Source organism: Aptenodytes patagonicus, chromosome 3, assembly GCF_965638725.1.
Source record: "Aptenodytes patagonicus chromosome 3, bAptPat1.pri.cur, whole genome shotgun sequence".
Classification (NCBI taxonomy): Eukaryota; Metazoa; Chordata; class Aves; order Sphenisciformes; family Spheniscidae; genus Aptenodytes; species Aptenodytes patagonicus.
Window position 1 is genome coordinate 52,730,105 of NC_134951.1, and position 24,215 is coordinate 52,754,319.

Consider the following 24,215-nt stretch of genomic DNA (forward strand, 5'->3'; position numbering starts at 1 on the left):
GAAATCCCCATTCGTTTATCTATCTTAGCAAAGACAATCATAAGAGAGAATTAAGAGAAGGAACTAAACCACCACTTCAGTTATTCATTTTAAACAACTTCAAGCACATTTAAACAGATGTTTTCAGCATGTTCTGAGAAAAAACCCGTAACTACGTTGATGCCAACTGAGTTGCAGTAACAATGGAAAAAATCAGAAAGTCAAACCGCGGAAGCGAAGAAATTTTGGCAATGGCAGTGATGGAATTTGTTTGATTTACTCAGAAAAATCATAGGCACGAACCTATGAACCACACTTGTTCTCCCACAGATTTTAAGTGCAATCAACTAAAATGTGCATTTTAAGTAAGAACACTTGTCAATTTACGCCCCATCCTCAGTACAGGCGAGCTTAAGACATTGAATTTTCCAGCTGTTTCACATCCCTTTAATCAGTGAAACAAAATCTGAATAAAAATAAATTATGCATAAAACCTGCATATTATTTTGTGCTTCTTGGGGCTGTGGAATTCATATTAGCCCCTTCCAGCATGAAATTAGACCTGGTGTGCCTTTGTAGAGCGTTGGGCACGCAATTCTCTGTTTCTCACTGCTATAACATAATATAAATATCAAACAATAATTGAAAAGAGACAAATGACAGATTTAAAAAACATGTATCTAGAAATAAATTATATGCATTCTGAAGATAAGAAAAACCAGTCACAAACATTTCCTAGAACATGAAATACTTTGGTGGCTGCAATGCTAATGCATAACAAGGTGGTTGACTTCAAGTAAAGATTTTTCTCATTTGCAAACTTGTTGATTCTGTCAGCTGAATACAGTTAACGGGCAATAAACTTGATTTCGCTTTTGATGTGCTGTTTTACGTCTTTTACAGAGCTTCTAAGTAAGTTTTTAATTTGTAGAAAACGGGTAAGACACAAAAATAGAGAGCTATGATATATTACACTATTTCTTTTAGAAAGCTGTTAGAAGTGGGCTATTCAAAGCTTACCCAAAGCTGATATATTTAAACTATAAGAAGTAGATAGAGACACTTGATAGTCACCTTAACAGGGTTTACTGACCTCGTAGGTAGAGAGGCATGTTCATCTATAGGAAGTCAGTGTGTGCATGGCTATGTATGTTCCAAATGCTTCAATATCTAGCAATCTTCCTATCATAGCCTCACTTTCAAAATGACAAGTTCATTCTTTTAAACAAAAAAAGTCTGAAAGACAGAAAAATCTTTTTAAATGGCTGCAGCAAACCAGGGTATTTTCATTTATGTATTGTCTGACTAGCTAAGGTTAACTCAGATCTTAGTAACAGACTTTATAGGAAAAAAAATCCTGCTCGTACTCAAGCAATCACCAGACAACATTCCTCTTGTATGAAAATAATATACCTTTAATTTATTTACAAGACTGACCAACTGGATGAAGTGGCTGTACTTCACATGCACTGCAAGAGCTTTCACTAGTGAACTATGTCACTATTCATATGTCTGTATTTTCTTGGTATCAGTTATAAAGCATACAATCAAACAAACGAATCGTGAAAGGGTTGTGAAGAGTGAGATAAAAGGAATGTACACAGCAATTAGACAGAAGTTAAGAGAAAAAAAAAATGAAAATCTTTCTATACCCACTTTCAAAAATGTAATTTTAAAAGGTGAAAATTGTTTTTTCACTACTTAGTAGATAATATGGACTGATTTTTTGACTTAATGTCAGCATCTACAGTAAAAGCCGGTATGCCTCAAGTTTGCATGCTAGCTAGTAACATCTGTCAATTGTAAGAAAAGTTTAATATATATTGAATTCTTCTGGGAGCTTCGACATCACTAAGTGGTGATACGTGTACAACATTAAGATAAGAAAATATAATTATATTTCTTACCTTCTGGCCAGCCATTCACAACAACAAATTAAGCAGCTGTTAATAATTTCTGTCATTTTATATCTCCCATAAAAGTGCATGTAAAAAATTTCACAGAGGTGCTAGGTAGCATACAATTACAAGAGAAAGTCTTGGATTCGGATACATTCAATTTGCTAAGTTTATGCACTAAAATGAAAGATAAGATGCAGACATTGTGGTATCAGTTCTTTATCTTTGGTAAAATGTTTTCATTTTATTATAGCCTTATTTGCTCTGATATCCATTTTGTGCATGGTCTGCTATTATTTAAACCAACAGGAAACATTTAAATGGATATAAACAGTATCAGTGTATTGTTTAGTATATTCACGACGTTCTTCATACATTCTTTGAGAATGTTGCTAGCATATGGGGAAAATGAGCAAATGCTACGATCTATTATGATTTACTCCCAGTTTAACATAATACTTTTACGAGTTCTTGCCATTAGGAAAAAACGTTTTGTTTTGCTTTTAAAAGAAAGGGATCAATATGACTCTAAGAACAATAAATTCTAAAAATCTGAAGTAAAAATATCAAGTATTTTGTACTTTCTTACAAATGCTAAAATAGAAAATTACACTGGAACTGACTTAAAATTTGATACTATGATCCATCTAAGTAAACAACAAAAAAGGACCACAGAGAACATCAACAATTGCTCCAAGATGTTCCAGCGACGGTCAATAAGTGATCACTGTCTTTACTGTCTTAAAAATCCAAGTCTGACTCCCTCTCACCATTTCTATCAGTGTTAAAAGAAAAAAGAGAAAAAGAAAAAGAGGAAAACAGTTTTAAAGCAGCACTCTCCAGTGACAAGTCATACAGCAAATTCACATTGGGTTCTGGGTGGCTTTTGTTAGACTTGAACATCATGATGATGCAAACTTGACCGTATGAACCTAAGTTATACATACACAGTTATGCCTCCAAATAGCTACTAATTACACTAAATCAATTTGGCAAAGTGAGAGAATTCAATATCCCTACACCCGAAATATCCAGCTGGTGCTGCATTCACACAAAGAATAAGTTACATTACCACAGCTCATACATGGGGACCCTGAAACACTGAATTCCATCACAAAACCAATCTTAGCACGTACTTTTTATATATGCAATTCAAAATGAATACTGGAAACCTTTGGAATCATGATTTTGATAGAAAGTAAGGTCTAAAATTTTTCTAAGTTCTTGTTTCGGGTCTTTTTGTTGTTGTTGTTGTTGTTGTCTTTATTATTTTACAAATAGAGCGGCAAGCAGGTGATGGCAAGACATTGCACGGGTATAGGTTTGGGTCTGTTCTGCTGGCTTTATTCAGACGAGCCATCCTCAGTCACGCCAGCGGTGACACTGGACAAAACAAAAAAAAGAACTCACAGGGGCAGGATTAAGCTTGTGGTGTCAAAAGAAAAAAAAAAAACCCCAAACATTCACATTGTGTCTATGCTCACGTCTCAATTCTTCAACAGTTAATTCTTGGGTTTAGAAATAAAACCTGGGTAACAGTCAAAAATGCAAATGACACCTTACTGACCCATTCTTTGTCACAGTATTGTTATTTTCAGTATCTCAGTATCATCAAGAACAAAACAAACGTGAAGCTGCAATTACTGTAGAAGCAAAGTCTAATATTCCAATGATTTCCAATGAACATGGCACTTTCAAATTTAAATTAAGTTTAAATTTCAAACTCCGAATTAACTAACAAGACTGCTTATAAGGGTATAATGAAAAACTGCCCCTGAAGAGCACAACGATTTAAAAAAAAAATTCTTGATTATTATAAAGTGATAAAAAAGGAAGATGCAGAAATAGGGAGTGGAGTAATACAGTTTCAATACATGTATTTGCACCAGTGAAAATCATGCTCTCAGCGAGTCATTCATAGCTCTATCACCGACGACTTACGGTCTTTACCCATGTGCAAATGTAGTAAGCCACTTCCCACTGCTTCGGTGCCCACATAGATGCAACACGCACATTAAAACGCAACAAACTTAGTGCCTGACTGTCCTAGATGCTGAGCACCCTCAGCTCCCGACAGGCCCCTCAGTCTAAACCAAAGCATAATCCTGACAATAACTTAGTGGTCAAAGTCTTAGGAATTTAAAGAGCCTGTCACTTTTTTGCTTTCTTTGCTTTTTTCAGTATATCACACTTTTTTCTGTTAGGACGCCGGCATCTTTCATCAATGCTCGGTATACATTCATAATGCCATACTTCTTCCATTTTCTCCACAGGGTAAACTGCCTCCACGTAATGACGGATCAGTCTCAGTCTGATAGGATCGAGCTGTTTTTTGTTACAAGCACCTGAATGGTTGTATTGCAGTCTGAGATTCTCCGGAGTGAAGAGTTCGGGAAAGAGTCTTACGAGAAGTCTGGCAGCAAAGTTGCCGACTGACAGGCTCTGCTGCACTATCTCTCTTACCTCTTTATCAGACAGCAAATACAGAGAAGGCACAGGGAAGTCTGGATTAGGAACGACGAGTTCATCGAGTGGTATCTTGCAAAAATCCTTGCTGCTTCTTTCTGGTGGCAGTGGCGGCCCTTCAAATTCTTCTCGAAACCTCTCGGGGTTTATTGCATAGCTGAGAAATTCCCTCCTGTCGGGCCCTGGCACGTGGATTTTCCGTTGCTGTTGGTACGTGCGCCTTTGCTCCGTGTCTCTTCGTCGACACCTCTCGTCAAGCTTCCCAACAAACTCCAATGTCCACACTCTGTCATTCTTCGCTCTGGGGTACAGTATCTGCACATAATGTCGAATTAATTTAATTCTAGTGGGGTCGAGCTGTTTCTTGCCTAAAGATCCACTACAGTTGTATTGCTTCCGTAAGTTTTCATGAGTAAACAGTTCAGGAAATAAGAGAACAAGCAATCGAGAGGCAAAGTTGCCTATGGAAAGACTGCTTTCATATATGCTTTTAATCTGTTCTTTGTTCAACAGGTAATCCGGGACAGGGACATCAAAATCGGGAGGGGGGAAGTCAAGTTTGTCAAAGTCTATGGGTACAAGCCAAATTTTTTTTGAGCGTCTGCCAGGTTTTTCATATTCAAAACTGTCTTCCACTTTTATGATTGATACATCATCTGGTAAACTAGAAGAATCGTAACAGTCATCTCTCATCTGATCACATTCACTTCCATCCATATATGTATTTTCAAGCTCATCGTTTATTCGCTGAACACACTGCTGCAACCAGGCTTCTTCTTCTTGCACATCTGGGAAGTAAATTTCAGTGTACCTACGGATTATTTGAAGCCGATGAGGATCCAGCAATTGTTTTCCAGAGTCTCCAAAGCAGCTGTACCTTTCAGCTAATTTTCTGTGGTCGAAGAGTTCCGGAAACAATCTGTGTAACAAAAAAACAGAAAATTCCCCTGGAGAAGAAGCTTCATCTAAAAATTCATTGAGATCCTGAGCATCCAGCATGTAATCTGAGGCAATGGCGTTACTCCTGTCCAAGGACAAAGCTTCCTCCTGCTCTTTATCCTCCATAAAATGAGAGGATTCGACCTGCTCAGTCTCATAAAAACTGGACGATTGCACATTCTGCTGACTGTTTTCCATTTCCCTTTGAGCCCAAAATCTATTGAAAAAATCATTGACTTGAGGCAAACACTCCACCTGCCACACAGCTGTATTCTTCACAGAAGGATAACAAACTTCCACATAGTTACGGATAAGCTGCAGATGAAGAGATTCAAGTTTCCTTTTGTTAAGAAAGCCGCATGCACTGCAGCTTCTGCTGAACTCATCGTCGCTGAAGAGCTCTGGGAAGAGCTGCACTAGCAACCGGCAAGCTAGGTCTCCGCCTGACGTGCTTTGATCCATGATTTGTTTGAGCTCCGCAGAAGTCAGCTGGTACTCCGGGGGAGGCTTGAAGTCTGCAACGGACTCTGCTGGACTGACTTGCTTTTTAATTCTGCTAACCTCCAGAGACAACAGGTCAACTTTACTGTGAAGCTGAGTCATATTGGTATTGAGGGTGTTAAGCGTGTAAAACATTTTCTGTATCAAAGAATAAATATTTGGGTCTGAATCTGCGGTGGCCGCTGTTACGGCAATGGCTGCAGCCGAGTCCCTTTTGCGTTGGTCGTTCAAAGTCCGAAGATGCGAGGGACTGCTGGGGTTGATTTTTTCAAACAACTCATAAGAAGCAAACTGCTCTGCTCCTGGTGGGTTCTTCTTCTCCGTGATTTTGTGTGAGATGCCATAGAGAGGTTTTTTATAAGATGGAGTGGTTATGTCACTGAAGGATTCTTCTTCACAGAGCCACGTTACGTTAGGATTCTTGTTCTTGTTTGGCTGCTCTGCATTTACCTGAGTGGGTGAGCCAGTATCTCTGTTCTTCATGTTTGAAAGGGGGCCCTTTGAATGAATAAATATTGTATTAGTAAGACTGCCTTAAAAATATTAGCTGTAAGTATGTGCCCCTTAAGCAGGCATTGTTACATAAATATGCAAAGTCAAATTTTCTCCAGAGGACTTAGTTGTGTTAAATGCATCAAAATTAATAAATTCACTAGGAAAAATAAAAATACAGTAAAGTATTATTTAGGTTTTTATTTTTTTTTTGTTTTGGCTCATTGCTTTCTCCATGGAATAGAAATGCAATAATAATCCTTAGTACTCTTTACCCAGAGAGCTCTAAAAACTCTCCCAAATTAAGTATCATTATGCTTCACCTTGCATATGAGGATCTATGGGCTGTAAAGAATTTGGGTGGCAACAAGTCAGCAACAGAGCCAAGAATAGAATCTAGATTTTCTGACTCCTAGTCCTGTGACCTTGCCACTGCCTCCAGCAACTGCATTTAACGTTCCAGCACTCTCTTTAGGTTGGCTTTTCAAAATACCACAAAGGCTATACGACACCAAAATTATGCTTATTCTCTTCTTTCTGATGTGAAAGGGGTTTTTTTTATCTTTATAATGGTGTACAACTCCTAAACAAGTTCTAAGAATGACTGTAATTTTAAAAAAGTATTCCATTTAAACAATAAAAACTTAAAATCAAAGTGAAAAGTACCTTGGTATTGCCTTTTTAAAAAGGGAAGCCTAAGATTTCTTTATTTCTGAAAGGCAGGGAAGTTTAGACTTACAAGTTTCTAATTTTCTAAATTATTTATATAAAAACCAGTAATGAGCTCTTAAGGAATTAATGTTCTCAATAATTTCTAGCTCTTCCTCATTGCTTGAAATTGGAAGCAAGCATTTTCATCAACTCACAGCAAATATGCAGGGCTTGGGTGGGTTGGGGTTTTTTTGCAAACACGTGGATATTGCAAATAATTCTTAGGAAGTTAAGTAGATCAACAGAATCAAAATCCAACATACAGAATTCAAACATAAGAAAACACTCACAGATTTTAGAGAAGACTGTACTGAAACATTTTGCTTGGCTTGTTCCACAGAACATTAATTAGATAAAAAACACAGAATTTGCATTCAAGTATTAAAACAAATGGAACACAGACTTGAGGTCTGAGCTGAGAGCCAAAAGCAATTTGAAATTCTAGTGAAGACCCCGCTATGTCCTACAGTGAGGAACGTGAATTAAGGTTTCTTCCTGAAAGAACAGACACGTAACACTCATGAAATAAATCTGGTCCCTATGTGTACTCACACACGGCATCTGCTTACTGCAGTGATAAATTGAATCTAATTATTTTTTAATTTCTAATGCAATGTATACTCAAAAGAGGCTCAGAAAGAACAAGCTGGTTTCCACTCCAACTTTAGAAACCAGCAGACTCGATTAAATTGAAGCTGTGTTTCCAAGTTCTGCTCTCATTGACATCATACAACCCTGCACATGAAACCTCATGTTTTCACATCCAAAGCTGTGTGGATGAACAGATGATAAAATGAAAGCATAACGCAAAGGCAATATATTTCACAGTGCGCAGAATCCCTAGCTATGGTGGTGCCTAGGACACCTGACTTCCAGGTCCCATTTAGAAGTCTGTCCCTCCAGTCCCACTCATATTAAAGCACATTTGCTATGAGGACAGCGAGGAACCAGAGTCCTGCAACACCACCAGCTATTAAAGGGTGACTTTTACTCCAGCAAGTGGTATGATACACCCTAGCTAAATCAGCTCTGTGTGACTTGTAAAATATCAGAACACAAAAGACTGAGATCCACATTGCTCCCACCTAACTGTAGGCTCCTATGCTGGGACTGAAGTCGTCATACCTCACCTATACTTGTCAGTGGAGAAACAGAGGTATTTCCAGATGGTAATAGAGCTCTCCCAAATAGACATCACCTGAAAGCAGGTCATGAAAATCTCCAGACAATAAATGTAGTTCTGCTCCCCAGTCAGACACCCAGACTGAATTACAAATTTCTTTTACCATTTTAGGTCAAAAGAACAAAACAAACCTGTAATTCTGGATAATACATTTCCTACAGATACAGTGAGACCTGCTACCTAAGTAGCTAGCTCTTCCATTAACACTCCTGTTTACAGAGAATATTCCAAATATTCCTTCACATACAGAGTATGATTCATTCAATTCCTTCTCTACGGAATAGCTTGCCACAGGCCACCAGTTGTCTGTCAGTTCTCGTCAGAACTCCTGCCGTACCTTTTCCTTCCCTAATTAATTATATAGTAAAACTTGGCAATGTGGGAGTAACTTCTATTAATGCACACCTCACACACAGAGCCAGGGCAAAGCAGTATTAGAATGTGTATTAAACGGCACAAATTCACTGTCTTAAGTATCGTATTGCACTTTGACAGTGAGTATTGTGAAAGTTTGCATTCTCAGTTTTGGACGCGGTGCTCTGTAGGAGAAGTGCTACAGCAGATCTCTGCCGCGATGGCAGCAGAACTTCTGCCCTTTCACTAACGCAGCTCACAGTGCTTGGATCTGGTTGCGGGACGAATTTGGTTTTCTAAATTTCAGAAACACATAGTCAGTGTTCAACTAACAGATGACAATACATTTGGGCCTACATTTAAGGATTTTCTATTTCAGATGTGTTCTCATTTTCTTTCCTTTTGCTTTTAATTATCTTGTCTTTATACAGTTTCCATCTGGGAACAGCACTATCCACAGCATAAATACATGGCTTTTCGTAAATTCTCCAATTAAACTAGTATTTAATATTTTTAACTAGTTTTCTGTAACACTGATCTTTAAACATCAATGTATTTCAGATAATACTACACCCATTTAAGACGATCAGTTTTAATGTACCATCAAAAAATAAGCAAAGATATTGTTCTATGAGACTCGATGTACATAAGATAGTGCTGCTTTTTATACTACATTTGCTCAGCAAGTTTTTATATTATACACATTCTTTGAACATTTGCAAAATGCAGTATTTTGGTAAACATCGACCAATATAAGTAATTGTGAAATAGTCTCTCACATTATCTTTCGGAGTCCTAAGCCAAGTTTTAAAAGCCGTTTAGTTATTTCTCTGTTCAGTGGTAAAGTCCAGCTAATTTATGGCCTTTATTATGCTTAATAAACAAAGTCTAAATATCTGTAAGAATACAGAGCATAATATTCTAGCATATGAGTAAAGAAGAATAAATATACAAGCAAGAAACATATAAAAAGATTCTGTCAAACACATGAGAACTTGGAAATGTCTTGCACATATTTTTTAAACTTATTCTACTTTTTTTTTTAAAGAAAATTAGGGAAAACGAACTTCTCATTGTGAAGTGACAATCAGAATTTAAAAAAAGCAAAATGTCTTCTGATAGAAAGTCATTTAGTAATATAAACACCAGCCCAATAGTACAGTTATATACCATAAAAAGTACAGCTCTGCTTATATCATACATAGATGCCTATGTGATGTGTAGTAAAAATATACTACGAGCACAATATTCTCAAAAATAATTAACATTTTGTCCTCTGTTTAAACAGAAATAGTTAATGAAGTCATCAACTAAAACAAAATACGGGTACTAGAAAAGTAATTAAATTCAAAAATGCTGTTAGGATTGAGGACTATTTTCGGTTGGTTATTTAACTAAACATGCTGATTCATTGGGGTGAGTCAAGAATGAATTTTCATCATTGTTACTGGGTCACTTTCTGATATTATAAGTCCAAAGTTATAATTCATTTCAAATTAAATTTAAAAATTTATTAAAGACAAACAGCAAACAGTAAAATCCAAAGCAAGCACAGTTCAGAGACCATTATAAAGCTCTTTTAAGAATCTGAATGTAAGTAAAACAATTGTAAAAAGAAGAAGAGAAAGGAAAAGAAACCATGTAATAAGATTAAAACCTACCTACCACAGGCATTCAGGGAAAAAAACAGCCCCGAGAAGTCAGAGAGATGACAGTCAAGAAAAAGAAATATGAAGAGCTATGGCTAGAAAGGAGAAATGAAATACACAAATACAACACGGAATAACTAGCTAGGTAGCAGAACAGCAGAAAAGGATATGTGCATTAGAGTAGGTCATAAACTAAATATAGGGCCTGAAGTTATTCAAAAGAGGATGAATTTGAATCTAGGTTATTTTAATAAAGTGCTGAGTGTGAAAAACAGGAGGTCATTATAGTGTTCTAGAGGGTGTTATAAGAGAAGTGACTATCCAACACTGGACGCTACCCTTTCAGGAATCTCAAAGAGAACAACAAAAATATAAGGTGACTCCTGAAGAAGAGCTGAAAAAAACAGAATTTCAGTCTTGGAAAGGAAGGGCTGAGGGTGGACAACATCACACCAATTCTCCCATGTGCAGAAGACTTTTCTAGGAACAGATGATCACTGCTCTCCCTACTGAAAAGAACAAGGACAAAAAGAAACTTGCTCCGTTTCAGCAAAGATTAATGAAAAATCTCCAGTTGCTAGAGAGGTGAAACACTAGAACAGGATAATGGAAGAGGCTGGGCATCTCCTTCACCGGCTGGACAAGCATCTGGATTGTCACAAGTGGGATGCCGCACCAGAAATGGTAATACATTCTGCTCTTGATATGCTGAAGTTTTCTGCATCCCTGCATTTTTATCTTTCAAATAATACACAAATTTATACTTGTCTCACTGACATCGAAATCCGTGTCACAGAAGGAAGAATTACAGCCCTGATTCTACCACTGAGGATCCAGCTGAAGGACTGTGTGACATTAGAGGGACTGTAATCAGAGTCATGCTCAGTTAATCCAAATCACTACCTGCTCCTACGTTCTCTGACAAACAACAAAAATATACTTCACATGAATGAATTAGCCTGTAACTGTATTTCATAGATATGATCGCTCCCACGTTATTTAAAGAAATACCCAGACAAGTCATGTGTGCAAACTGGGTTAAGATTAGCCATATTTGCCTCAAACTCATTACTAATGCAAATCTAGTTAAATGACTTGCATTTTGCTTAGAGCAGCAATGAATTTAGCCTATGAAATATGAACAGAATAATCACACAGTCATGTATAGAGAAGTCACCTCTTGTGTAAAGCGTCTTTTCTTCACACTGGGCAAGACATCTTGCTGGCTCCCTGAACCATCACAACCAAGTGAGGTCTGTTTCCGTTTGTTGGAATCCTGTAGGCAAGTAACTGCGCCATCCAGTGAGTGTTTCTCAGCAGATCTGGATGTTACCGAGCAGTCTAGAGCTTCATCTTCGTTTTCTGTTTCTACTTTCACAACATTTTTTTTAGGAATTTTTACTGGAAAAAGAGAAGGTTTAGAAAGATAAAGCACTCTCTCCAGAAAACCATGACACCCTTAATATAATCTTTTGTGGTTTGTTTCTTTTTATGAAAATGTGTTTTGAAGAACATCATTATTTTTTGTGACTTGTATGGTAAGTGTATGCTGAGGTCACCCCAAAGTCAAGTTTTTGTTACGCTAGGAACCATTCAGTCATCCAGTAAATGACAGTTTCTTCCCCAAAGAAGAGTCTAAAGTATAAACAAATAAAGTTACAGTAGGAAGATTTTTTTGGAGGGGGAGGAAGGATGTAGAGCAGAAAATATAATGAGTAACAAAGATAATGGTATATTTTAGATAGCTTTTTAAAAAACATTAATGTAATTTGTCTTGATCCAAGTGCATTCTTTATCAGGTCACAAAGGCTTTAATTCAACAAGTATTTTTGCCTGATCATAAATTACACAAAGTATAGTATTTTACCTTCATCATCATCAGTGATTTCAGCTGAATTCATCTTCTATCTCACTAAAGAACAAAACAAAAATACAAAAATAAATATCAGCATCTTCTGGAATCAGGAAATCTCTGCATCTGTTTTTATAATTACTTTTAATCTAGAGCCATTGGGCATTAACAGCCCACAGATAATTTCCAGTCTCTACATTTGTAATAACTAGCTATTTTCAGTAAACTTCATGGCCACCTATAGGCCTCTCAACATGCAAACTATACTGCAGACAACATATGACAGCTAGGAAAGTATTTAAAACTCTATGTCTTTTTCTGATATGCAGAAAAGTAAAAGTCATTTAACCTTCTCTATAAAGTATCTTGGCAGTATATAAATGGAAGTTAACTGTATTAAACTCTCCATCCTGTACCAAGTCACTACTTATTACAGTCAAATGTTTTTATATTATCATTGTGGGTGACCCAAAGTCATCACAGAAGGAAAACTCATCATAAACTGTAATATACATGCTGGAGTAAGTTTTCATTTAAAAATCTTTGATCTTTTGATACGGATTGCATCAATTCCAGCAGAGCAATCTGCAGATCTACAGTAACTACTTTTTTCTGTCAGCCTCTAAATAATGTAGGAATGTCTTTTGTAAGGAAAAACAAATATATGTATTATTCTAGCATGATTTTAGCATTACCTCTCACACAAAAGACTCAGCTGTATTTCTGTTTCCTTGAAAACTAATTTTGCAAGTTCCTTGGGGGCAAACATCAATCTGTGGACATGTTCCTGAAAGATATTCTAAATCTTTTGGAGATCTACAAAGCAAACAACCTAACCAGATCTCACGGACCGTTACAGGGCACACAGCTGCAAACTGACACTCTCAACTGGTAAGCTGGTGACTGGTGAACTGTCACACACCGCTCATGTTCATCTACACCCAGCATTATGTTTACTTGGTCCCAGAGTACTATTACTTTACATTTTCTACAGTTACATTCTTCTTTCAAATAGTTTTCTTCCAACTGTTCCTGCCTGTCCTTTAGCCAAGGTCTGAAATCAAGACAGGCTTCTCTCTGGCTGGAGCAAGTGAATTAAACCAATCAATCAAAAGTGTACGTACAGCCCAGGAGTGGTAATTATAATGAAATTTAAAAGAGAGATGGGGAGAGAAAGAGACAGAGAATCTGTTTTGGAGGAAAAAAAAAGTCTCTACTTCTCTTCTGAATAGTGTTGAATAGAATTTATTATTTTTTTTAATCTCAAAATACTGTTAAAAAACTCTGTAACACTTGAATGCTGTGTAGCTATGAAGTTTTCTTTGTCAGCAACTGATGGCTGTTAATGGTAAGTATGAGATCCCATTCTGGATAAGATTTTGTACGATTGCACTACAATGGGTAGCACACACACACAAACAAAAGATGCATGGAGTTATAAAATCAGCTCCTACTGGGCCACTCTAGAAGCCAAAATACCCTTTGATGTGCTGATCTTCAATGTGGCCCCTATATAGAGCCTTGTAAAGGGCATCCTCAAGAGGATAACGTGAGATTGTCTTCATCATCATGTCACCAGAAAAAGTCTCTCTCAGTTGGACGTAGAGCTACTACAAACCCCTAGATGGCTACTCCTTTTACCCACCATAATCCCCTATTTCAGGACTTGCATTTATGAATTGATCCACATATAAATTATGCCAGCTTAACAGTACTATAATCACTTCACTTAAACTTTTGCAAACTCTGTAGAGACATAACAGCATGAAACTAAGTGGCCCACACCAACTTCCAAACCACCTGATAAGCACTGGTGAGGGTTAATACCCAGTCTTACCAACTCAACAGTATTTATGAATTTAGACACAGCCACTACAGCTCTTTATGAAAAATCCTAAGACAGTGTACTTCGTACAGCACCATCAAAAAGCTACGTTGGACCTTAAGAAAAGCACATAGTACTAAATGTTTGAATTTTGCCCTGATATCCCAGATACATTGATATTCAGTGCCTAGATCTTTCTTACACTTTTCCACACTGCACTAGGCTTAGCTCTGAGGGATGTGGTACAAGACCAACATGCGCCAGTACTCAAGAAGTGTGACACAGAGTCTTTTTGTGAGGGCGTGAGGTGACAGTAAGCAAATCAGCCGATACCACTACAGAATATTCTGTAATGGAAATCAAAATGGTTTTCTAGATAATCCTAGACTGCTCTATCAGAGCAAAACACTAAAAGATGGTAAACACAGAGCCAGAAGTGAAGACTATAAAGGTGGCGGAGGGCAGAACAACACAAAATATTTAGGAGCAGATATAGGGAATTATATTTTCCTTCCAACTCCTGCTATTACTGTTACTCAAATAGGAAGAATGCTTTAGGAGAACTTCTCTGAGAGAATACAAGCAAACTGGAAGGAGAAGATAAATGAGTATCTGAATACCCACTCCTTAAAACTGGAAAAAAGTGAAAACTAAAGCAAAGCACATACCCTGGTTAACAGTTAACTTTCTAAAGGAGGCAACATCAGGAAGACCCAAAGCTATCCCAAACTCAGGTCAAATAACATTAAGTCAAAACATTGTTTCACAAATTTGATACAAAGTGTTATTACTTATTTTGATTTTTTTTTAAATTTGAAAACTGCCAGAATACAATTAAAAGCAAATAGTCAAAACCAGCATCAGAATCAATGAGGCACAGAAAGACTGGGTTTCATATTTGAACTCTTTGGTGCCAAACAAAGCATGAGCTCCAACCTCTTCCTTTTTGGGAGCCCTAGGAACATCTCTCTCCTTATCTGGTTTCCTGTCTTCTTTGTGAGATTTGTTAAGAACTTAGGTATTATGAAAAAATGAAGCTTCTGTCAAGAGAGAGGATTCAACTGCCCCTCTGATTTCCTGCCTCATAGTCCCACCTGCTTCCTCGGTCAAGCATGGGTGCCCACCTTAACCTTCAGTGAGCTCTTCCAGCTTGATAAACTGACAGAAAACAATTCACTTCTTCCTTTGCCGGGTTACTTGTCTTCTAATTCAGAGAGGTAAAAGGTAAGGCAAGTAATTGGGCACAGCTCGGCAGTACACACGGGGTTTGGGACAGAAAGGAAGAATTAAAATCTCTCTCTCTCATACCAGCAAGCCACTGGCTTGGTTCAACCGCTTCATGAAACCTCACTTATCATCCATTTACACCACCATCTTGCTTCAAATTTGGGTAGCAACGGACTCACAAGAGAGTAGTGAGCGGACACAGAGGTATCAACAGAGCAATTGTATCATCGCTTCCAGAGGAAGTTAGGGCCTATGGGAAGGGGGAAAGTCTGTGTGCGCGCGTGAGCATGTCCATGCATCTATGCCTGTCTATGTAAGGTTAACAATAATTTTGTTGATTGTTTAAAGTCCGCTAAAGATAAAACATTTCAGATTCTTTAAAATACTGTTTGCAGTGAATCAGTACTTATGAATAATAATTATTGCCTCTGTAGAAGAGGCAGCAGTGTCAAAATCTGTTTTGAGGTAGCATTCTGGCCCAGATTGTGAGAATAAACAAAGCTGGAGGAAAAAAAAAAGACCTAAAAGAACTTGGGACAAAATAGTGCAAAGAGCAATCGAGTAAGAAATCCATCCAGTAAAGCAAGCACCTGACAGTTGTTCCTTGTCATGTTGAGTATACAAACATAATTCATTCTTACCTTACATGTCTTTTTTCAAAACAGAAGATAAATACATGTATCATCCTTAGTCTAATACTGACTCAATGCTATCTACAGGACAGCGGTTAGCTAGTTCGAGGAAGGGGTGAACACCCTGCGCTGAAGTTGGGAGCCCAGGTCTGCAGCTGTGACTAGCAGAGCAACCAGCCTTGGCAGCTTTATCTTGCTGGGATACAGACGGATGCTGTATCCTACTTTCCGGTGAAAAGAGGATCTGGAAGGAGGATTCCAAAACATACCAAACACCTACAACAGCAGCTACATCAACAGCCAGATCCTGATCCTAATGAAGTCGATTGGCACTGTAGCCTAAGCACCCGTATCTCCAAATTTTAGCTGAAACTTCTTGTATTTCCACCTGAACTGGCCAAAATTATCATGCTTTACAAAATATGAACATAAACCTTAAACTTCAAGTTTTAGGATTTTGCTTGTAAATATTTTAATTTGTGAACCAAGTTATTTTAGAAGCATTTTCTTTGGGTTCTTTGGTTTCTATCTCATGTATAAAGTTAAATTCCAAAGAATGTGTGAACAGTTCAGAAACATCTGACAGAACAGGCATACAATAGGTAAACTAGCACACTGTTTCTCTATGCTTATGCTAAAACATGGGTAAAACACTCAGAAAGAATAACTCTCATAACCCTGATCATGGATCCTACACCTCTGAACACTAAAAATGAAGTGAATAGCTAATACTCTCACTTTTTCTTCAAAAGAGACTCTGCTTTTGATTAATGGCAGTCTGCTTCTAGTACAGTCATTAGCTAAACCTATCTAATGTAGGATAAACAGGAAGATGCATAGCACTCGGACAAATTCAACAATCAAGGAAGAAGAGGTAAACGGACCCTATCCTCACAAAGCAAACAATAAATCATTAGATTTTACTGTCTACATTTCATCTATTGAGAACGGTCTTCTTGAAAAGAGTATGTAGTTTATAATTTCTATGTAATCAATGTCTCAAAATAAACACCTTGCTGATGTATCAGCATATACTCACCTTCCCATCTAAACTGCCTTGACAGCTACTAGTGCTGGTACTGTACAGACACCTGTGCTGAGCCACTGCTAGGTGTCACGCAACGGAGCCTGAGGGATGCCAGCACTCACCTGCGAAGACACAAACATTCCTTTTGGCTCCGTCCTCCAGACGCACCCACACATCCTGACACTTGAAACAGTTAAAAAAAGATAACCAAAAAGGACGGTTTTCTTAAGGTGATTAAAGCTTTGTTCTGCTAAGAGACGTGAATAAAAATACCTAGATTTGCAATCATGCAAACGACAATACTGTTCTTTTTAAACTAATGTACGATGAGCCTATTTGCAGAGAACTGATGTGATATACAGCATTGTGTCCTCCTGTTTCAACTTAAGCTACTTCTAATAAATTGAATATGCATTACAGTCTAACTCTAGACACTGATCTACGTGTTTGATTTGTGATCTTGTCATTTGCAGCAAGATCCAGAAATCCCACTCAGCTACCAGCTAAACTTGTAGGTGGTTACAGATTCTAGATAATGAGTTTCTGGTGGACCACATACACAACACCTGCTGGGACTGCTGCACTAGGAACTCCTCTGCATCTGGCCTACTGGCGAAGATTCAACACCCATTTTCAGAACATGCTCAGTACTTTGGGACTCTCGTAGAGGACAGTCATAAATAAGTGTAGGGTATTTCACTTACCAATGGAACAATGCTTGAAGAAGTATTTGGGAGCCAGAAAACCTGGGGTTTTTGTTTTTTTTTTTTTACTTTCCTGCTTGATTTTGCAGCATAGACAAGAATCCAGGTCCCCAAATCCTAGAAGAGTGATCTAATCACCAGGTTATGGCACACTGGAGGGCAAGTGGGAAGAGGAGTGGTGGGGCAGGGCGTGAGGGAGCAGGGAAAGAAGGGGGGGTCCCAGCACACCTTGGCTGTCACTATTGGCTGAATCCCCTTTCCACAGATCTGCTCTCCCTTCTTCTCATCAGATTAGACAAGGAACGAGACAGCTCAATGAAGGGACTTAATACTCCCTACTTCCATTGGTATCACTTAGACACATGCCTCTAATCAAGACTTACCAGGTTATGATACTTAATTGTATCATTGTACCACTTTGGTAACAGCATCCAACATTGAAATGGTATTACCCATGGCTAACAGGGAAGCTCAGTGCGTAGCGCAATGCTGTGCATTCCAAAGCATGGAAGAATACCTTAAAAATGAGGTTTTGGAATGTTTCTCTGTGCATTTAGTGCTAACTACCACCCTGATGCTGTTTTTGCAAGCAGAGCAAAAAATGTGATCCATTTATCAAAAATGTGCCTACCCGAAATGTGCACTGAAGCCTTAAGGATTTAAAGCACTTAGGTACAAAAGATTTTATGAGTAAGGGAGCAAATTGCAAATCATACCCTAAACGTATTTCAGTCTCATATCGTCAAGTATAATGCACAATGCTACTTAAAAACAGCATAAAACTGTACCTAGTTATTGATATATAAAACAGAATGGAATCATAAGCCTAAGTTAAATCATCCCATGATGTGCATTCTCCTCTTCCTATTTACCACCTAACAATTACTCATGTGTTGGCCTCGGAGGATGCTTTCCCTACCTGTCTTATGATTGTGACCATTGTAAAAGCACAATACAAAGAGAAAAGATCTTGCTGATAACGTACGATCAAGGCAGTTCTCTGCCTTTGCAATCATTCTTAAAGAAAGCCTGATCAATCACTTTCAAGTTCTGACTTAAAAAAACAAAGTCCACCAGAAAAAAACCAGTTGGTTCTGCTGTTCATAACTAAAAAAATAACTCTTTACTCTTCAAACTCTCATATCTAATGTAGTAAGTTCTGACAACTGAAAAAAAAAATTAGCGTGAAAACCATGTAGAAAAGTATAAAAGTGCACATGTGCTGTATGTGGAAAGAAATTCTGACTTCATAACACTTGTTAATTATAACTACAAATGTAAATGAATCATTATCTTAACTAATACACTCTAATCTAATAAGAATGCCTGTTACCAGTTTTATATAAGTTTGCCATTTATAAATTAAATGCTTGCATAACACTGTACCGTTCAGTTCATTAGTGCGTGGTAAATGAGTAGATGCTGCTTCTTGAATGCACACCATCCTGCTAAATACTTTAGTGCCTTCACGTAGGTTGGAAGGAATGTCTCTAATTGTTCATTAACAACTATAAGAATGTTAGTAAAAATATAGGGGTTTAGACATTGTGTACTATGAGATGTTTATTCATTTTAAAGCCTCATGGTGGTACATTGCTTCATATATAAAACTCAGAGGCTTCAATGAAAGTATTCTACTTGAGTGTCATTTGCTTCTGAAGAGGTGAATTGTTCTTTACATTTTGGTCAAAAGTTAAGATACATGTGTTTGCTAATAACATTAAATGTGTTTATGTGTATGTGGAATAAGCTGCTCAATTTCCTTGCTTTCAGCATGCAGTGAAAGATACAACACTCCTCTTAAAGCACTGGTAACCTAGTGAAGTTGAATAAATGATGGGAATACCAAAAAAGCTGATATTCCAAAGAGGTAACATTGGCTAAATTTTACAAGATCTGTACATTGAACTGCTCTTTAACAGCCAAAACGTAGCACCTCCTCTTAACTACACCTTCCTGTAACAGGTCCTGCTCCCTGTCTCTGGGTCTCTGTCTGTATTTCATATGAAACACGCACTGGATAAAACACAGAAAGCGACCGATGCTTCCCAAGGGAAGCCCACAGCCTTGAAAGCCGGTGTGGGTAGGTGGAAGTAGTCCCGTCCCATGCAGCAGGTGAGCGGAGGGCTGCTCTAACCGCCTGGTCACAGCGTGAAATACTGTCCCTCACGACATTTTAGAAGAACGATTCCTGCGTAACGCTTTGAAATAACGAGGGCAAACACCCATTCTCAACACGCGGCCCTGCAGTCCCAGGAGGAGACAGGACCGAAAGCACGCGCCTCTGCTCAGGCTGCCCGGGAGCTGCCTCCTGCTCAGGGTGCGTGTTGCTTTCCAGGCTGTCTCTTGGAAAGCTCTCCTGCTGGGCTGCAGAAGCAAACCCAGAGAACTGCGAGTTCTGGGCTCTGCTTTGGGAGCCAAGTAATCTGCATCTTTTACTTCCTAGCTGTAGCACTGGGTTCAATAATTTCAATATTGCAATTATCCTCGGGGTACATTCGATTCCTCCAATTTGTAAAAAACAATGCAACTCAAATTCAATTCAACTGAATTACACATAAATACCGCTCCAAAATTGAGCCGTAAAATGTATTTCTTAGAGGAGATGTTTGCCTTCTGTTCAGTTCCATGGGCCAGTGATTTGCCTTTAAATATTACAGAATTTTGACAAGGCCTTCGCAAAAAAACAAAACAATGCAAATTTTTTTTCTGGACTTTTTTGCATTTTCATTAATATTTTTATTTTCTATTTAAGTATCCTTCTATTGCTGAAAACCTCATCACCACACTCACTGGTGTGATGTTCAGAATAAGCAAATAACTAGAAAGGGTCACTGTCGGTATGCTGCCTGAAACAACATTACTTACTAATGTTACAAATTACACCTAAAACTAGTATAACAGACAGAAATTGGGGAAGGAGGGGAAAATCTGTATTGTTTGTACACCTGCCTGTACTTTGTATATATTTAGTCAGGTTTCCTTATAACTTGTGACTTTTCTGAGGAAAAATTTTGAAAAGGCGTGGAAAGTTACTTGAAAAGGGAGCAGGCTGAAGAAGTCCGATACCTGAAACCACCTTAATTAAAAAAAAAAAAAAAAAAAAAAAAATTGATTTCAAATTGACTACCCTTCTTAAAGAAACTGTGAAATAAGAATGTTGCCTCAGTTAATCGAACAATGAACAAAATGCAAGTAGACAATACAAAGAATGCTAAAAGCAGATGCTTTCTATTCGATCAATTTTGAGATAGTAGGGTGCTGCTAGTAACCCAAGAGTGGAGTTTTTGAGTAAAATTTATTCTTGATATCCAGTACTGACACTTGAAATACTAAATACCTTAGAAAACAGCATTCCAACATTACAACCATGTTCTGACTACAAATACACGTATAACAAGTTCTAAAACTATGAAAAAATCTTTTTAAAAGAACCAGCAGATGTTGTTGGAAGCACTACCCTTACGGACACTAAAACCCCTATACTTAACGTAGTCTGAAAACCTCCTCTGCTGCCCCGTGGAGAAGGACAGGAAGCCTCAAGCCTCCACCAAAGCCAGCCTGCAACAAGGGCATTTTGCCAATAGGACTTACAGGGCATGTTCTCAGTTTGGGTCTTTTTTTATTTCATTTTACTTACATCTGCAGGATGCAGTTTAAATTAAAAAAAAAATAAAAAAAAAAAAATCACCCTTCTCAGTTTTCCCACAAGTTTCCTAAAGCTGAAGTTTTACCAACCTGTCCCCCGTACTTTATCAAACACCAGTTTAATCTCGCACTGGTCAGCAAAATACTAACCTAGTTTATTTCCAGCATTAATGCATCAATTTGGTTTTGCATTAATGCATCAATTTGGTTTTGCTTCAATTAGGCGTCTTCCCCTGGTCTATTAGAAACATTTCGTTTTCCTCAGTGCTTCATTCTCTCTCCCCTCATTCTTTGCTTTTATTTTAAAATACCGTTCCATCTGAACTTTGTACAGACAATTTAAAGTCTCCTCCAAACTGCAATCAACTCTTCTTTATTTTTATCCACTGGACTTACCTAAGCTATGAAAATACTTAGCAAAGATAAAAAGCGTGGTTGGTCCAATGCCGAGTTTGATTTAGCAGGAGAGAAAAGGAAAATGTATCAACATCTATTGGCAACTACTTGTTTTATTAGATGTAACCATTCACGTAAATTCATAATCTGATGGCTAGGTATCAGCCAGAAGCAGGGAAAAGGTCTTTCTTTCCCTGTTTAAATGTCCCTGCCCCAAGGGTCGGGCATACGCTGTTTTTTATAGGTGGCAGCGGCAAACTCTACCCGCACTTCAATCCAAAAAGCTCTGGGACTGCGTCAACGCTGTGTGGAAGCCGTCACATGGCTGCTGGCCTGCCGCCGGCTCGCATTCTGCTGGTTCAGAGTTTGTTCCCTTCTGTTTACAAAAGGCTGTGTGGACATTCCACAGGGGAAAGCAGGGCAGAGGCGGCGGGCGACCGGGGCAGAGGCGGACGGTGCCCCCGCGGCGGCCTTCTCCGGTCCCCTCGGCTCATGACCCACCGAGGACCGATACGAATTACCACAGAACCACCCGCTCGACGCTACTGCCACCGTTTTTGCCAAGCAGGAGCCTGACCCCAGCCCTCGCTTTTACAGGGCGCGTGGCCCCACGCTGCTCCACGGGCTCCCGCGAAGCCACCGCGCGGCGCCTCGGCGGGCACGCGCTGGGGGGGGGGGGGGGGGGAGGTGCGGGGAGCCGGTACCGGGAGAGGGCGACGGCCAGCGACGCCGCCCGGCAGCCCGCACAGCCGCCGGGCTTTCCCTTTCGCCCCCCGCACCGCCGGGGCTCCCCGCGGAGGGGCGGCGGCCGCCACGTGGGAGCGGCGCGGCGGCGAGGCCCCGCCCGGAGGGCGGGGCTGCGGCGAGGACGCCCCGCGCGCCCCGCACGCGGCGGCCGGGGCCGCTTCCGCGGTCAGACCCACGAGCCCGAGGCGGCGGCGGCGGCGGTTGGTGCTTCCGGTCCGAACCCTGCCCGGGCGGATCTATGTGGCCGGCGCGCGGGGGGGAGGGGATAAGGTGAGGCTGGAGGTGACGGCGGCGTGACCGTTCCACTCTCCCCTCTCCTCCCCCCGCCCCGCGGATGGAGGCACCCGGGCCGGGCGCGCGCGCCCTCGCGCGCCCCGCGCCGCAGCGCTATAGCAACGTTCCAAGCAACGAACAAAGAGCACCCCGCCCCCGGCAGCCCGCGCCCCGCGGCGGGGGGGGGGGGGGCGGGGGGGGCGGGGGAGAGCGGCGGCGGGGCCCCGAGCCGCGGCCGGGGGGAGGGGCCGGCCCCACGCCTCCCGCTCCCCCGCTCGCTCGCTCGCTGGCGCGGCCCCCCTCCCCGTTCCTCCCCTACCCGCCGGGGCGGCGCTCCCCGCCGAGGGCTGCGCGGAGCGGCGCCCCTCCCGCCGCCCGGCCGGCGAGCGGCGGCAGCGGGACTTACCTCGGCTGCGCGCGGGGGCACGGGAGCCCCGGGACGGCGGGGGCGGCTGGAGCGGCCGCCGCTGGTGCCCGCGTTTCCCCCCCGCTCTTTGTGTGCGAGGGTCCGCGCGCTGAGCTCTCGCGTGACGTGACGGGACCGTGTGTCATTTCCGCACAAGGACACCGAGCCCCGAGCCGCCGCGGCCAGCGCCACCCGCCGCCCCGGGGCAGGGGCAGAGGCGGGAGGGGAGGGGGGAGGAGCAGGCCGCTCTCCCCCCTCCCCCTCCTCCCCACCCCCCGCCCTCCCCGGCGCTGCCACAGGGGACGCGCGGCTCCCACTGGAGACCCCGCGCGCCCCCGCCCCCGCCGCGCGCGCCCCGCCGCCCACTCGGCGCCGCGCGGGCAGCCCCACCGCCGGGCGCCGGCCGCCCGCCCCGCGACGCGCCCTCCCCGTCCCCCAACGCCGGCGGGCAGCGCGGCGGGCGCGGGCGCACGTGGGCCACAGCTCGGGGACGGGGACCGGGACGGGGCGCGCTCGCCGCAGGCAGCCGCCGCGTGGAAGCGCGCTCCCGGCCTCGCGGGGCCGGGCGGCTCCGCCGGCCGCGGTCTCGCGTGGCCGCGGCGCCGGCACCCGTAGCCAGGCGCCGCGGCGGGCCGCGCACGCGGGGAGGCCGTGGCAGTGGGGTTGCGCGTGCGCTGCCCGCCCCGGCAGCCGGACGGCCACCGGGCGGGGGGCGCGGAGGGCGGCGGGGCCGTGCCCGCCGGCGGCTCGCGCCGCGTGGCCACGGCCGGTGACGGGAGGCGGCGAGCACGTGGCCGCGCGGCCCCCGCACCGCCGGGGACGGCGCGCGCCGGCCGTCACCCCCCGCCACCGCGGCCTGAGGGAAACGGCCGCTGCCCACCGACCCACTCGCGTCTCGCCGCCGCGCGGCGGGGTTGGGGGGGGGGGGGGGGAGCCGGTCCGCCCGGTCAGCCGAGCCGGGTCATCCCGAGGCAGCGGCGGGCTCCGGCCGGGCGGGCGGAGGGGCCGCACCTGGCTGCGGAGCCGGTAAATAAAGCCCCACGCCGTGATGCCCGTGAGTCGCCCCCGGGCAGCTGCGCGGGCGGTGCGTGAGGGAACGCGAGGGGAGTCGCGCAGAAGTGGGTTGTGAGGCTCGCCCGTAGCCCCTGCGCGGCCGCTCGCCCGGCCCGTACGGCTTCCCTCCGAGCTGCTGGCGCGGCCAGAAACGCCGCGGCAGGCTGGCGGCACCCGTGGAAGTGCTGCCTGCCTCTACGTGGTGTCAACGTGGATCTCCGTATTTGCTGCCAAGCAGGAAAGGCTGGTGTTT

The 24,215-nt window shown here is 42.1% G+C and overlaps 1 protein-coding gene across 5 annotated transcripts; it reads right to left on the minus strand.

Moving 5' to 3' along the window:
* On the minus strand, window positions 1-23,004 carry BEND3 (BEN domain containing 3). Of its 5 annotated transcripts, XM_076333336.1 has the most exons (5): window positions 22,910-23,004; window positions 16,748-16,857; window positions 12,040-12,084; window positions 11,350-11,573; window positions 1-6,281 (listed from the first exon to the last, which is right to left on the minus strand). In XM_076333336.1, exons 3-5 carry the CDS (start codon window positions 12,071-12,073, stop codon window positions 4,029-4,031), a joined length of 2,511 nt encoding a protein of 836 aa, XP_076189451.1. In that variant the 5' UTR covers window positions 12,074-12,084; window positions 16,748-16,857; window positions 22,910-23,004; the 3' UTR covers window positions 1-4,028. The 5 variants fall into 5 exon arrangements, with proteins under 5 accessions (XP_076189451.1, XP_076189452.1, XP_076189455.1 ...); XM_076333337.1 differs by lacking the exon at window positions 16,748-16,857; XM_076333340.1 differs by lacking the exons at window positions 12,040-12,084; window positions 16,748-16,857; window positions 22,910-23,004 and adding an exon at window positions 10,189-10,267 and having other exon boundaries at window positions 11,350-11,420.
* Between the last annotated feature and the right edge of the window lie 1,211 nt (window positions 23,005-24,215).